The following is a 15,005-nucleotide window of genomic DNA, read 5'->3' on the forward strand; positions in this document are numbered from 1 at the left end:
CTGACAGCACTGAATCTGTTTGCTTTATGTCTCTTGTGCTACTATAACTACATTTCAGTGTGTTATAGACATAGACTGTACAAATAAAATAAATAAATAAGTCACTGTGACCGCCTCCCCTGATGTGGTCTGTAATAGACATGGACATACAGCAGGATAAAGTGAGAATACCATTACCTTCCTGTATCTGACTACAGCAGCAAATCGCAAATTCAGAACGGAACAGTGAGAGAAACTGTATCTAATGTAATACCGCCTTAGAGGTATACTTACTTCTTTCCCTGTGTTATATTTTTTACGGATAGGATAGACTCTGAACACAAAAATTCAATAAAAAATGACAATGTGGATGATCCAATAGGACAGCATTGTAAGGCAGCAATGATTGTTTATTAAGAGTTGAGCGTTTGTGGTCAGTTCCTTTACAGGTGACTCAGGTGACAGTCATGTGGCAACACTCTTCCAGAGAGACACTTTTTGGGAACTCGATGCAACATAAATCCAGACCTAAATAAGGACAGTGATTACAGATATTTCCTCTATGCATGAGAGCCTCAAGTTTGCTCTTATACACAAGTTTTCTTCAAAAACACTAGCTTTTGCTGTAAAATTAAAAAAAAATTGTAGTACCGTACAGCAGCTAAAACATATCAGTGACCAATTTTGGATCAGATCATAAACCCTCCACACTGAGTGCATGACATTTTATTATCAATACATCTGATCAGGAAGCATTTAATATCTTTCACACACACACACACACACACACACACACACACACACACACACACACACACACACACACACACACACACACACACACACACACACACACACACACACACACACACACACACACACACACACACACACACACACACACACACACACACCACAGGACAGGCCCACAGAGCAGCTCTGGCACTAGAAGACGATGGAGAGGAAATGTAGGATCCCTTCATTCCTATGCTGCCCCCACTTTTTCTCATCAATGTGTTTTCTCTTTTTCTTCTTTTCCCTCCTTTACTTCCAGCGACCGCCCACCTTCCCTTTGCCGTGGCCTTTTTTACTGTGCGAGCGAGAGAGGAGGACAGAAAGTAAGTCAGGATGTAACAGGGATATGCAGTTTATTATATTAATTTAACTACTCACAATTTCTGAGCATGTTGAATTCTGTTCAGCAGCACGGTGATCTGCAGGAGGCAAACCAAAGGAATTCAGAGGTTACGGGGAGAAATTGAAATCATTAGGAAACACATCAGTACTGCAGTACTCAATTTTTAAAAAATATTTATAAAATCTATAAAAAGTCAGAATAAAGTGAGCCCAAGCTAACATCTTCAAATAGTTTCACCAACAAACAGAAACCCAAAGAAATGATTGAAGTCACATTTCTCTGTGATTTCCCTTTTTCAAAACTCTTCCCAGGTTTTCTTACCAACATGCAGCTCATCACAACAGTTAACCTAACCTTCAAAATGCACCAATGCGACCTCAACACTTGATACACACCTCAGAATTAACTCTTGTACCAGAAACACTGAGAACATTTATCCCCCAAGAGAAACACTTTGTAACTCATTATATTATGACCTCATGAAACACTAATAATAGGTATCATTACAATTTGAACCAAGATTCCATTACAACTTCTTTATTACCTGGCTTGTGCTACCTCACAGTATGTCACAGACATGTTTTAGAAATGCTGCAATACCTCAATGTCACTCACTGTTTTTGTGTGTGTGTGACTTCTACAGAGTAATTACACACAGTGCACGCAATGAAAAGCAATGTAACAATGAAAACGCAGTGCAAAACATATTCTACTAGGCCCTATACATACTTGCACAGAACAGCTACAGATACATAGACTATAGAAGGACTATAAAGTGTGAACAGTGAGGTTCTGGAAAAATCCCATTCAAATCTGCATCAGGTGCCCGGTGGTGTAGTGGTTAGCACTGTGGCTCAGCTGCTAACTGTTATTATCCTGACCGTTTGTGTCTGCAGTCACCTCATATTTCTGGTGCTTCATGTTCTCCATGAAGTCAAACTTCTCAGACTCCAGCTCGTAGATACAGTTCCACATCTCCTGAGCCTGTTGCCTGGGAAACACAAAGACAGCATATAGAAAGGATTTGGACCTTTATTGAGTTACCAGCTGTGACAGCGACGGTATTGTTTTCACCTTGTGAGTCTGTGTTTGTATGTGTATCTAACTAAGTCTACCTTTGGGGACACAATTCAGACTCAAGACCAGTTCATTGGAGACAAAAGCTAATCTGAGGTCAGTGGGTAGAATAGGGTTAGGGTTAAGGTTAGGGTAAGGCAAGTAGTGGTTATGGTTATGGTTAGGGTAAGTCTACAGGGAATTAATGTAAGTCTATTTAATCAGAGGTTTAGTGCTGCAAGAGCGCTCCGGCACGTTTTACTCCAAATGATAAAAACAGAATAGTTTCATTTTGAATAATCTGTGTGATATTTACACAGTTTTTTTAAAGCACTTCAAGATCAGACCATTATTCAAGTTTATGTCATTCAAGAAAGACGATTTAAACAAATAGTTGGTTATCATTTTGACATTTAAGATGATCAACTCATGAACTAACATGAAAGAAAACACTCCACCTTAACGTTTTTGGTAGCTGTCAAAAAGCAGTAAAAGCCTGAATGATAATGGCGTGCGTGCATGCGTGCGTGCGTGGGTGCGTGCGTGCATGTGTGCGTGGGTGCGTGCGTGCCATCATAGCAAAATGTGGTCCTGGAGACTGTATTACTGTAGCGGGAACCACCACAGAGGAGGTTTGAAGTGTCAGAGAAAGCCAAAGCTTGTGTGACTATGGTTGCTGAGCAACTGTCGGGTCACTGCTTGGGAAAGGTCAATTAGTAAAGGCCATCCTGAATCCATCTTTGCTCTTTTTTTAACAAAAATCTACAATAGGATATACTATATCAATAAATGAATTAGTTGCATCGCCTGCCAGGTTATCAGTACTCATTTTGAAGCTGCTGTGACAGAGTAACATCATCAGCAAGCTGTCAGGAGACAAATTGAAGACTCACTTGAGCGCATCTTCCCTCATATTGTCGATGTTTAGCGACTGTCGTCTCTCAGACAGAGTCTTCTTCTTGATCTCTCTGCCTGTCAGACGCTTTCCCTTCCTCGACTCTGCCTGGGACAGAACACACACAGCCCACAGTCAGCCTGTGTTTCATCACTGTGATCATAATGTCCTGAGAACAGCAGCAGACCTTGGTCAGGAAGCCTCCAAAGTTCGCTCCCATGCCAGACAGCACTTTCTTCTTCTTGAGGTCATCATCAGCCTTCTTCTTGGCTTCCTCTTCCTCCTTTCTGTGACGTTCCTCCTGCCAGACAAAGATGGATGCTCAAATGTTGAATTGTGATGTTATGCACCTGAAGAGGTTTTATGCTGTGTCTTGTATTGAGAAACTTTTTTTTTATAAATGAACAGTGGTATCACAACAATGTGAGCCTGTTTACTCTCGGCAATAAATTTGTACATTTCTGTGAGTAGGAGAGTGTTTGTGTGTGTGTTACCGCAATCCTGTTCTGTCTGTCCTTCTCCTTCTCTGCTCTAACCCTCTGGATCTCAGCTCTCTCTGACCGACGACGCTCCTAATGGAAAGCAAAGCAATGAATCCAAAAATAATTTTAGCGCAATTAATTAAACATGAAGCAATTTTTGGATAAAAAAACAAAATACATGAAATCGCAATACAAAAGGGACTTTTGTATCTCATTTTTTAACTTATACGAATAAACTGACAAATATGTTTGCAACATCCATCCCTCACAGTCATACAGAAGTATTATCAGCAAATTGTACTTATAAAGGTCTTGCATGTAACATTTTACATGTATTAATCACTTGAATTGCCAATATGTGAACATAGAACAACAGTCCTTCCCCGACTTTCTCAGTTGCCTACAGTATAACAGCCTGTGGACTGACTTCTATCTATGGTTCCTATGAAGGGTAAGGAAACTCCAAAGGATGAGACGTTTTGCAGCAGTGGCCTGAAGATGGACCTAAGGTTGGAGACTCGGGGCGGTTCAGAATCAGACACCCGGTGCCAGGGTTTACATTGGCTGAGTGCCAGCTACTGCAAAGTGTGTGTAGTGGGGCACAGCATGTGTGGACTCAGGGTTGTGGTGGTACAACAAAACCCTTTTGTGCCGGTGCAGATAAAAAACCAAGATGAAACACTAACGTGAAATTTATTGTAGTTTAAGCTGGCTGATGTTAGCTAATGTTAGCTTACTTGCCAATGAGACGAATTGCTAGATAGCTGAAGTAGCAAAATACCGTCTTGTATGGATAATGTCAGCTAATTTATCATGACTCCCAGGGCTGATCTGGCTGGCTTATCACTTGCAAATACTTTTTCAGCTAACGTTTCAAAGCAATCATTGCCAGATCCATGCAGCTTAGCTAAGTTACAGCTACCTGGCTAATGTTAGCTTGCTTGCTAACTTTAGCTCATCAGAACCTAAGCTGGCTGCAACTTGGCTGGGCAGCATTAATTGGCTGGCGGGTTTGTGGCGTTGGCTCATGGAGTGATTTGCAAACAGCGAGGTAGTGTTATTGTAAATTTGATTGCAATTCATTTTACAGCATTATACAAATCGGGTCATCCCTATGTTCCTCGACCGTTTTTCCCAAAAAGGGTCCTATGCTCCCCAATCACATAAGCCTCTGCCTTCACTGATTTAATTCAGCATTTTGTTAGGGTTAGGGGTAATGGCTAGGGTTAGGATCAGTGTCAGGGTTAGGGGGTAGTGTTAGAGTCTACATAGGCCTATTTGCTGTGTAATTCAGTACTGATTGTGAAAAAAATAACAGGCTGGGGAACATAGGATCCTTTTTAGGGTCCTAGGTTCCCTGGTCACATACAAAGCGGGGAACAGAGGAACCGGGGAACATAGGACCTGAGGAACACAAGACCCAGGGAACATAGGTACGCTCCCATACAAACATGATGCCCATAAATTTAGTTCAGTGTCACTGTTTTGGCTAGTACTCACTCACTGCTATGGAGGGTGCGAGCAACGGGATGCTGACTGCAGTTCAGTCACTGGTGTCACTTATAACAACTGTTTTCTGAAAGTTACACAGAGAACCTTTTACTTATGAAAAAGTACACATTTTGCAAATTGGTACCTGTGACTGATATATTATCATGGTCTACTGTATTTGACATGACTACCCCCTAGTGATCGGGCCCCTCAAAATGGTTAGGAAATAAATTTGAGGGGTTTGTGAGATGATTAATGGATCAGTAAAGAAGAAAAATGTTTCTGCATCACAATTGTTTTTAAACTTCTCAATAGTCTTTGCTTTTTCAGTAAACTATTGGAGGTCTTGGGACGTCAAACAGTTACTTCAATGAAACCATCTACAACATAAGAAGTCTAGAGTGGAAATGTTTCTTTGATGGAACTGCTTATAACTCAAAGACATCTGCAACATGACAGGAAGCCCTGACTATACAGTGTAAGGGGCCACGAGCCAAAATGGTGGGGGACCTCTGATTTTTAAACTTACCATGGACTTAGTAGATCATAACTTAATATGTAAAGCACAGTAGTAACAATTTACACACAATAACTTAAAATATAAGTATTATATTAATATAAAGAGATTGAAAAAATTAAAGTAAAGTAGGTACTTGTATAGTACTTGATTAAATGCATATAGCAGCTCTTAACCACTGCTGTGAAGATACAAGCAGTAAACCATTTTCTCCTATTGCTGGCCAACTCCTGTTTCCACTGGATCATATGTTTAGTGTCCCATTCATGTTTCTACACCAGGAATCCAGAAAGTGTTAGCCTCTCTGTGAACATACGATTCGATCCTTGAGGCCGATGAGTTCTTCCTCATCCTTCTTCCTTTGATCAAAGTGGACATCGATCAGAGTATGCAGCTCCAGTAAGTCCTTCTCCATACGCTTTCTGTGGATGTCCTGGTGGAGAAAATGGAGTGATTATGGATATCTCTATCAAATTCACTAGGTTTGGCTCAACTACGAATGATCAGGGGTGTAAGAAGTATTAACATCAAAATGTTCTTAAAGTACAAAAAGTAAATAGGGTACTCACTATGTAGGATGGCCCGTATCAGAATACTATATTATTAGATTCAAATTATTGTTAGATTAAAGGTTAATATGGAGAATGAGCAGAACACCACCATCTAGTGTCTAAAGATCGTAGTCGCAACAACAAAAAATTATGACCGAGTGAAACGCCCCATGGGTGTATTATTTTAAAAAAATATATAGCTTTTAATATAGATTCTACATATTCAACCTTTAATGTGAATATCACTTTAATGTTGCAGCTGATAAAGGTGGGGCTTATGTTATTTGTGTAATGTAGAGTAGAAATATAAAGTAGCATTAAATTAAATTACTTGAGTAAAGTACAAGTACCTCAAGTACAGTGTGCTTAAGTACAGAAGTTGTAGTTGTAAATAGTAAATTTTCACCACCTTTACTTACGTATGTAACTTAAGTTACGTAACAAACATACATATTTTCTTATAATGTAGTTTTTATTCAAATCACAAAGCAAAACAGGAGATCTCTACAATCGGAACAGGACACAAAAAGGAAACAAAAGGGAAACAGATCTGGTTTGGTCCCCTTCTCAGGACTTACATCAAAATCCACCCTGTCCCCCTCAGGAATCTTAGGAGGGGCAAGTTGAGGCATCAAAGGTCTGAAGAAAATAGGAAGGAGAGAAAAGTTTGATCCAGAGTGATCAAAGATCCAAATAGGGGAATGTGACATTTTTGAAACAAACATAATCAAATACTGTGAACATACTTGGGTTTGGGGCGCTCCTCCTCTGTTGATGGAAGAGAGAAAGACAAGCAAAAGTAACGATTATATGATTGGACAAAAGTGTTCCCCCTAAGCACGTGGAAGGACGGTTTGGAAATCTGAAAGTTGTTAATGAAGTTATTAATGTGACTGAAAGCACAGCAAGCACAGGACTGACAAACAGTAATTAAGCAGTTTTTTATTAGTTATACTAGAAAAAAAGAACAAGGACATAATTTTTAAGTTATATGTTCCATACTGTCCAGGGCCTGGGTGAACGTCTATCATTCTGACAACATCTATTCTGTTTCTAAAAGATAAGACGGATTATAGTGTGGAAGGTGCAGCTGTAATTATTTAGGAGACCAAATTACTCCAGAAAATATTGCTTAAACTCTGTGGCTGCAAATCATTTCAATAGGTTAGATCATTTGGGGTAAAAAAAAAAAGAAAAAAAAAGCCAATGGGGTTTTGATTGTTTTTTGAAAATCAGGACTTTGAGCTCTTTAGAGAACCGCACGTGTACGTTTTCTCACCTTCCTCCTGGGCGTCTTGATCTGACGGACCAGCCACATGAAGACAGAATGAAAGATGGAAGGATAGTCACAAATATAACACATGGAGCAACAACGGAGTCATTGATGATGGGGGACAAGAACACATGAGGAAAGCAAGGGAATGGTAAAGGCAAGATGGAGGAGAGAGAACAAGGAAGAAAGGATGGAAAGAAAAACAGGGAAACAGGTGAAGGTGGAAATAGAAATTATACGGGACGGAAGGTAGCACAGAGTGGAGAGGAGAATGAAATACATAGAGAAATAACGCATGATGACGTAAAGAAAAAAGACGTAAAGGAAGGAGGAAATCCACACAGCGGATAATAGAGGAAAAAATGGAAAAACAAAGTGACAAATCAAAGATAGGGGGAAAAACTCATGAGGAGATAAGAAGGGAAGAGGTGTGGATGATTGAAAAAAAGTCCCAAGTTAATATACTGATACTGATACTGCATCAGCAGCAAGCTCAAAGAAAGAGTCAGACATTTTGATAAGCTGCTTCACTTTCTTGCCGAGAGTTAGATGAGAAGATGTCGTTTTGTGGAACAATCTGCCAATATTCATTATAACATAATGCACATACGGATCATTTTGTACATGCAGATGGCTTTTCACTGATTTCTCTGAGGTGGGATTATTCTAATTTGTTGAGTTCAAGGGTGTGGCCAAATGATAATAATCTTACTATATAGAGAGCCTCTTACCCTCCAGGACCATGGGTTTAATGGTCGTAAGTGCATTGAAAATCATTACCAGTCAACTATTTGTACATATATTTGCCCAAATGTGTGATATAAAACATAGTGATCCTGCTCACCCAGGTTAAAGTGGTTCTCGAGGACTTCCTCTAGAACTAAAACTCACATCTGGTATGTGCCTGGGTGTAATTACAAATGTCAGAAGCTGCATACCAGTATTTGATGATGATATTTGCACTGGTCATTTTACAATAGGCATGAACATGAACATGTCTCTTCAAAAGTTAGCCAAGACAGCTACAATTGTGTCATTCTTTATGACCTGAAGGTGCTCCACTGAAAATGTACAAGTAAAAGAAGCAGAGCTAGGACATATTCCACCATCTCACAAATGTACATCATTCAGTAGGCACGGAGCAACATCACCATTGGTTTGGTGTTCCTGGTACAGTATTCACTCTTCTTTCAGCTGATTTATCTGTTGTCAGCCAATTGAATGGGCATTGCTTATCACTGCCATAGATATGAGGCAGTATGGTCCTACTCTACCGCCTAGTTGACTCAGTAGGCTGTTGATCATAAATTCTATTGGTAAGCTTGATCACCCATCCGCGTCACTCTCAAGGGGGTTGAAAAGAGGAGAAGTCACTGCGCCATATCGTGCTATCTTTTCAGGGTACAACACGTGCAGTAAAATCTGGTCTGCAATTACCGAAAGGATCAACAGCAGGCGCACTATCGTGGATCGTGGGGATGATCGATTTGTCTCACTGAGGCGACCACAGTCAGCCTTGGGTCGGAATATATTGTATCTTATGCAAAATAAACATATGTATATACCTTTCATCCTTTTAAGTGTTACCAAAAAGTTCTGTCTGACTAAGTACAACCAAAGAGCACCTGAACAGAAACCATCTTTTTATTACTCACGCCATCTACTGTTACCCTCCAACAGTGCAGCTCTACTTAGATTGCGCATTTGTCATACCCCAAAGCTCAGAGACGTGTCCCAGCCTCTTTCAACCAGCCTTGCTGGCTCTCAACTGCTTGACAGTGGCATTATAAGATGCCAAAATGTAAAGTGCGACGTGGTAGGGAATATTAACTGACTGAAAACTCTGTTTAAAGAGGAAGGTTAGGGAGGTTGATGGTTCAAACACACGTGAAACCAAAAGTCAATTGACTTTAAAAATGTTAACTTTATTACATAACCCTGTGAATGCTCTCATTTGTCCAGGTCATCGTTATCCCCAAAGCAGTTTCAGTCAAAAGCAACTGGACTTGGTTATTTGTCTAGGGAGACGTTTCACCTCTCATCCAAGAGGCTTCATCAGTTCATGTACGCATCTGACCAGGCTGGGACTTATTACATAACATTCTTTAGTATTTTAACCCACAATCTTTTCCTAAACCTTAATATGTATTAGCATCATGAATCCATCCTGATCTCGTGAGCTCCAGTGTATTTTACTCAGTCTGGTAACGTGCAACGGAGAAAATTTGTAGAAGTTTGCCAAGCGACCGAACCAATCAGCGTTGGTTTTGAGGTGGGTTTAAGTCTGATGAAACACATGCAAATCTGACCTGATCTAGACACATTTTCAGACAGAGGTAGCCCTACTTCTTTCAGCCGCTCACTAATGCTTCTGCGGAAATTGGGCCTTTGATCAGTAAATTCACGTTACACAAACGGAAAATATCCTTTACCAACATGTTGTTTACTTTTTGAGCTTGGCCTTGACACTGTTAGTATGTCATAAGCTTTGTTAATCTGATTGGTTGATTTGGCCCGACTGTGACCTACATAGGTTGGGTTTATCCATCAGCAACCGGTATTTTCACCCCTTTACTTCCCAAAAGTTCTTCGAACTAGAGTTCCCACATGGATATGCTGAGCGAATTAGAATCATTCAAATCAATCCATCTGGCGGAGTCAGGTTAACTACAGAGCTTTAAAAAGTGACACCAAAGGGTGCTGACCAATTTGAAGGTCAACTTTACCATGTGAATAACAGCCTTCTGAACCTACTGGTATCTGTAGCAGGCTCCTAACCCACAGCCATTCAATGGAGTGAAAATTTCCGAAGCAGAGGCCTCTTTTAGCTTTATTTTGGTCTCCAAGATTCCTAGTCTTTAACTCTGTTTTCAACTTCGTCCTCTTTGGTGCTGGGCACGTAGTGTACCTTTATCCAGCTGCCTGCTGCTGCTGGTTGAGGAGAGAAATGTTTGAAAACCCAAACAACGCACTCCATGTTGCACTTACAAGCGCTCCTTCACAGAGCACCTGACCATTTACCCCTTTTTGATATAGAAAATATGATGTGCAGCTTTAAATATTAAGAAAACAACTGATTTTGGAATAAAACATTCGACCAAAAGCAGACAATTTCCTAAAATGATTCACATTTGATTTCTGTGTATAGCAGGCAATGACAAAGGCAGTCAAATATTAAACACAATCAATAGAAATTACATGATTTTATCCTTACATGTGGAAATGTACTGTACGAGTAATGGCAACTTAATTTACTTTAGTATTAAAATACAATGCAGGTCAAATATGTATCTAGACTTTCACATCTGCTGCAAACAGACTTCTTCTATTCAACAAATAAAGATATCTAGATATATTCCACCTGCATTGGATTATAGAGCTGGTCATAAATGATGAAGTGTGTGCGATGGCGGGCATGCTGTCTCCGTACCTTGGTACTCTTGCTGCTCTGGTAGCCCGAACCAGCAGTGTCAGCCAATGGGAGAGCAGGATAGGAGAGAAGTTAATAGGTCAGAGTTAGATCAGTGTCACCCATAGGTCACACAGTTATGAAGAAGACAGGCAACAACTGCCTGGCTCTTTGAGAGCCTATTCAGACAAGACATTTGATCATAATGACAACCTTTCAATCTGTCTCACTGTCTCAGTTTTGTGTTGTCTTTTGAATACATTTGACCAAACCAGCGTTTATCTCCAGACGTGCTCTATGACAGGCAGCTGTTCTTAATGTCTGCTTTGCATTCTGGAAGTCTTCCTGACCTTACCTCTTCCATCCTCCTCCTCCTCCTCAGGCTCGGCCTCCTGCTCCTCTTCAGCCTCTGGGAGAAAGGACACCCAGAGAATCGAATATATGTCTCATAAAAGGCCAAATTATTGTTGTTTATTGTGCTTGTGAGAGGCAAAAAGTATGTGACAAATATGGATGCATCCTACTGAACTTACCTTGCTCCCTGAAAAGATGAGGAAAAGGAACAGAGAAACATTTTTATGTGTTAGCATCACAGTAAAAATAAACATTTACACAGAAATAAACCACTGAAGGGTGCTCTACTCACTCGTACTCCTCTTCTACATCTGACATGGCTGCTGTAAAGAGAAACAAACGACAATCACAACAGAAAGATCATGAATTAATCAGTAGAGCAAAACTAGACACCCATAAGGAGAGGAGCACTGATGCAATGACATAAACATGAATAATGTATAAAGTGGCTATTCAGACAACTTGATTGGCCACAGGTGATAAATACCATATGGTGAATACAAATACCTTTGGGTTTTAGACTGTTGGTCAGACAAAACAAACATTTTGAAGGTGTCACTTTGGCTTCTGGGAAATGATCACTTGCATCATTGAAAGAGTAATGGAAGATTCAACAACCCAGCACAGTGACTCCCTGGTTGATTCAATCAGGAAGTTTATCCAGTAACGTTTTCTGTTAGCCTAGCTCCCGGGCAGTGGTGCTAAAGTGGCCAGTTCAGTAAACGTCACCCAGGCGGACATATCTCCCTCCCCCCAACGTCACATCCATGCCCTTTTTTGGTAAGAGGAAATGAGGAGGAGTCAAGTTTGCGCGGAACGGGTGCACTCACACTGCTTAAACGTACTAGGCTTTAGCTGAAAAAACGGTTTTGGCCCGGTACCTCGAAACCTGCCCCTAGTGGACACTCAGAGAACTTGGATCAACCAGGGAGTTGTTGTGGTGGGGGCTTGGTTCTATATAGTTTTGCTATAGCTAGCCCTTAAAGTTTGCTCAAATGCTGTGGGCAGGACTTAGATACTTATATAACAAAACATGTCAAGTCTCCTGACTGCTTTGTGCTCTCTAAGGAATCTCTATCTGTGTATGTGCGGATGTACAGTATAGGGCTTTTCACACAGATTCCACAACTGCCCCAGAAGGGAGGAACAACGGAACGACAGCTTTTTGATCATTCATACAGACCAAGCAAAGGCGGCGTAAGTTAAAGTGGCGTCAGCATCTAGTGTTTGAGTGAGCTGATCTGCATATTAATCAGCCACTCAAGCCGACCAGACCCACAATACACTATACATTACAGTAGCACAACTGTCCATAGAGAAGGACAGAGACGGACTGCAGCACTCTGCACACGCTTGTCTTTAAAAGAGGGAGAGAAAGGACAGAGGGCACTTAAGTAAAGTGGTATGTGCCATTTCATACTTGCACATACCACTTTACACTGTTTTTACAGGAAGTGCTTTACAGGAAGACAATTAAGTAAAAGCACAGAGAAATTAGATAAAATATCAGATTAAATGCATAAAAATAAAACAAATAGTTACGAAGTAGGCCTATATAATGGATAGTAAAAGAACCTTAAAATCAAATTTTTCAAATCAATTCAGGATCTGCGATATTCTTCTTCAGTCCCTTCCAAAGTTCACTAACTGTAGTGGGTTTCTTAGACATTGCTTTGTCATCAAGGATTTTCCAGAGATTCTCTATGGGGTACTTAATATTATCCTGTTAGACATTTGAGTGAAATGTTGTCATAGGAATTGTTGAGTTATGGTTTTATGAAGTCACAGTGACCGTGACCTTTGACCTCGAGGTCAGTTCATCCTTGAGTGGACATTTGTGCCAAATTTGAAGAAATTCCCTCCAAGCGCTTGTGCGATATCCCATTCACAAAAATGGGACAGATGGATAAAAAATAAAATATTAAAAATTTAAATGCCTCTGCGCTGGCGACAGCTGTGGCTGGAGGTATTATGTTTTTGAAAAGATAATGACTAGCTGGATCTTAAACCAGGTTTTTCTAAAATACTGCGCGCCCTGTGGGACGTAAATGCAGGCTATGCACAAGTCCATGAGTGAGTCATCAGTGCTAAATCACAGGTGGCCACAGTCCCTTTTATCCTGTGCTTAATCACTTTGGAGATAGAGAAACACACAGATATGCACAGTGAGACACTACGCACGCTGAGGTGGTTTTGGCTATAAATTGTCCCTCTGAGCTGCCATTGTCCTGGCATAAAATTACACACAGGGAGTGTGTGCTGACACCTTCCTGGCAGGGGATGCAGGGGATGCATGGAAGATTGATGGAGTGCCAACAGGTGAGAATGTGCCGAGGGTTAAAATCAGAAGGACTAGGGTAGATAGAGTTTCTCTCACTTTCTAGTTTTTGCCCCCATCTCTCTCTCCCTCCAACCTTTTGTCCTCACTCACCCTATTTACCTCTGTCCTGGTGTTTCTGACAAATTACATGAGATGATTTACTTTCAAACAGTCTACATTCATGTTGAGTGATGAACTACTTAAAAAGTGTACAATAACTTAACACGTCCATCTTTACAACTGGTTTCACAGTTTGACCTGTTCACCGAGCAACTGACAAGCTACTGATAAACTAAGGGAATCAGTTTGGCTGCAGTGCTTTGACAGCACAAAGGTCCCTTTCCCTCTATTATGTGGCCAAACATATATCTAGACTGTTAGACATTATTCAAAACCTCAAACAGAAAAAGATAAACCCAGTTGTTTGTAAGAGGCTGTTTCTATCAACATTAACCTCCCATTTCCTTCTTTTATCCCTCTACACCCTGCCATGTCCCATCTTCCCCTCCACTATCTCTGTCTCTCTTTCATCAGGAAGAATTTATAGTGGCCCTGTGACTGTGCACTTCAAATTACTGAGGTGCTAACTGTCGTCAAAAGCTCTGTCTTCTCTCACCCCTGTCTGTTGCCGTGCCCATTGCCATGCCAGACCCAGCAGTCCTTCCAACTGCAAATCAACAAGTCTCCAATCTTCCATGCGCTGTTAGAGGTCAATAAAGCAACCATTTCTAGCTTTCATAGTTTTTAACTTCAGTTTCAAAATTGTTAAGTTCCTTATCCATCATTTCTTCTGATTATCAAGTATCAGCAAAAAAGTATGAAATTAGGATCATAAAGAAATAGCATTTTGGGAAATAGCTCTTTCTTGCTGATACCACTCTACTGTCTGTATGGTATATATGGAGATACAGTCAGCAGCTAACTAGCTAAGCGGGTCCATGCCTGTGTTCCCACAGCCCTATGTTTCTGCATTTTGAGAATTATCACACAGTGCGATTGGGAATGCTTTTTAACCCTAACCCTAATACATGGGGTCTAATTTTGAAAATAAAATTTTTAAAGCCTCTGGTTTTCTATGTATTATAGCAGCTACAATCAATGTTTTACCAATGTATCAAATGACAATGTGAAAGGGATCTCTTGCAATGATGAACCGACATAGAAATATCACCTGAATCTGCAGCCCCTCTTGGCTTTACAGAGCTTTAAAGTGACTTTCAGCTAATTGTTTAGCAACCCAGTCGCCAGAATAAAATGTTGACATTGTAAGCACAACACAGATAAGTCATTCCCAAAGAAATCTAAGTCAAAAGAAACTGGACGTGGTTATTTGTCTTGGATGACGTTTCACCTCTCATCTAAGAGGATTCACCAGTTCATGTACGCAGTTGCGTGCATGAACTGGTTTTACATTAATCAGTTGAAAGCCCATTTCATACAGATGAAAGGGTGCCAAAAACATTTCATGGCGAGGCAAAGTTACTCCCTTTTTGCTTGAGCACAATGGGACCTAATTTCGCAAAAAACATATTTATGGTAG

At 40.5% G+C, this 15,005-nt stretch overlaps 1 protein-coding gene across 2 annotated transcripts; it reads right to left on the reverse strand.

The window, feature by feature from the left end:
* Positions 1-355: 355 nt before the first annotated feature.
* Positions 356-11,198, reverse strand: tnnt1 (troponin T type 1 (skeletal, slow)). 2 transcript variants are annotated; one of them, XM_083932097.1, is made up of 12 exons: positions 11,147-11,196; positions 10,813-10,830; positions 7,389-7,409; positions 6,856-6,877; positions 6,688-6,748; positions 5,875-5,991; positions 3,563-3,640; positions 3,256-3,369; positions 3,067-3,176; positions 2,018-2,108; positions 1,153-1,193; positions 356-1,069 (listed from the first exon to the last, which is right to left on the reverse strand). In XM_083932097.1, exons 5-12 carry the CDS (start codon positions 6,739-6,741, stop codon positions 1,024-1,026), a joined length of 651 nt encoding a protein of 216 aa, XP_083788223.1. In that variant the 5' UTR covers positions 6,742-6,748; positions 6,856-6,877; positions 7,389-7,409; positions 10,813-10,830; positions 11,147-11,196; the 3' UTR covers positions 356-1,023. The 2 variants fall into 2 exon arrangements, with proteins under 2 accessions (XP_083788223.1, XP_083788222.1); XM_083932096.1 differs by lacking the exon at positions 7,389-7,409 and having other exon boundaries at positions 11,147-11,198.
* Between the last annotated feature and the right edge of the window lie 3,807 nt (positions 11,199-15,005).

The sequence above is a fragment of the Echiichthys vipera genome, assembly GCF_963691815.1.
Source record: "Echiichthys vipera genome assembly, chromosome: 17".
In the NCBI taxonomy this organism is placed as follows: domain Eukaryota; kingdom Metazoa; phylum Chordata; class Actinopteri; order Perciformes; family Trachinidae; genus Echiichthys; species Echiichthys vipera.

What these genes read in the sequence shown, in the direction of transcription:
- tnnt1 (XM_083932096.1), bottom strand. Translation starts at nt 6,741, where the DNA reads ATGCCTCAACTTGCCCCTCCTAAGATTCCTGAGGGGGACAGGGTGGAT. An exon ending in GGGACAGGGTGGATTTTGAT is followed by an intron (nt 5,992 to 6,687) that starts GTAAGTCCTGAG and finishes TTTCTCCACCAG; the next exon opens with GACATCCACAGAAAGCGTAT. An exon ending in TCGGCCTCAAGGATCGAATC is followed by an intron (nt 3,641 to 5,874) that starts GTATGTTCACAG and finishes GCTTTCCATTAG; the next exon opens with GAGCGTCGTCGGTCAGAGAG.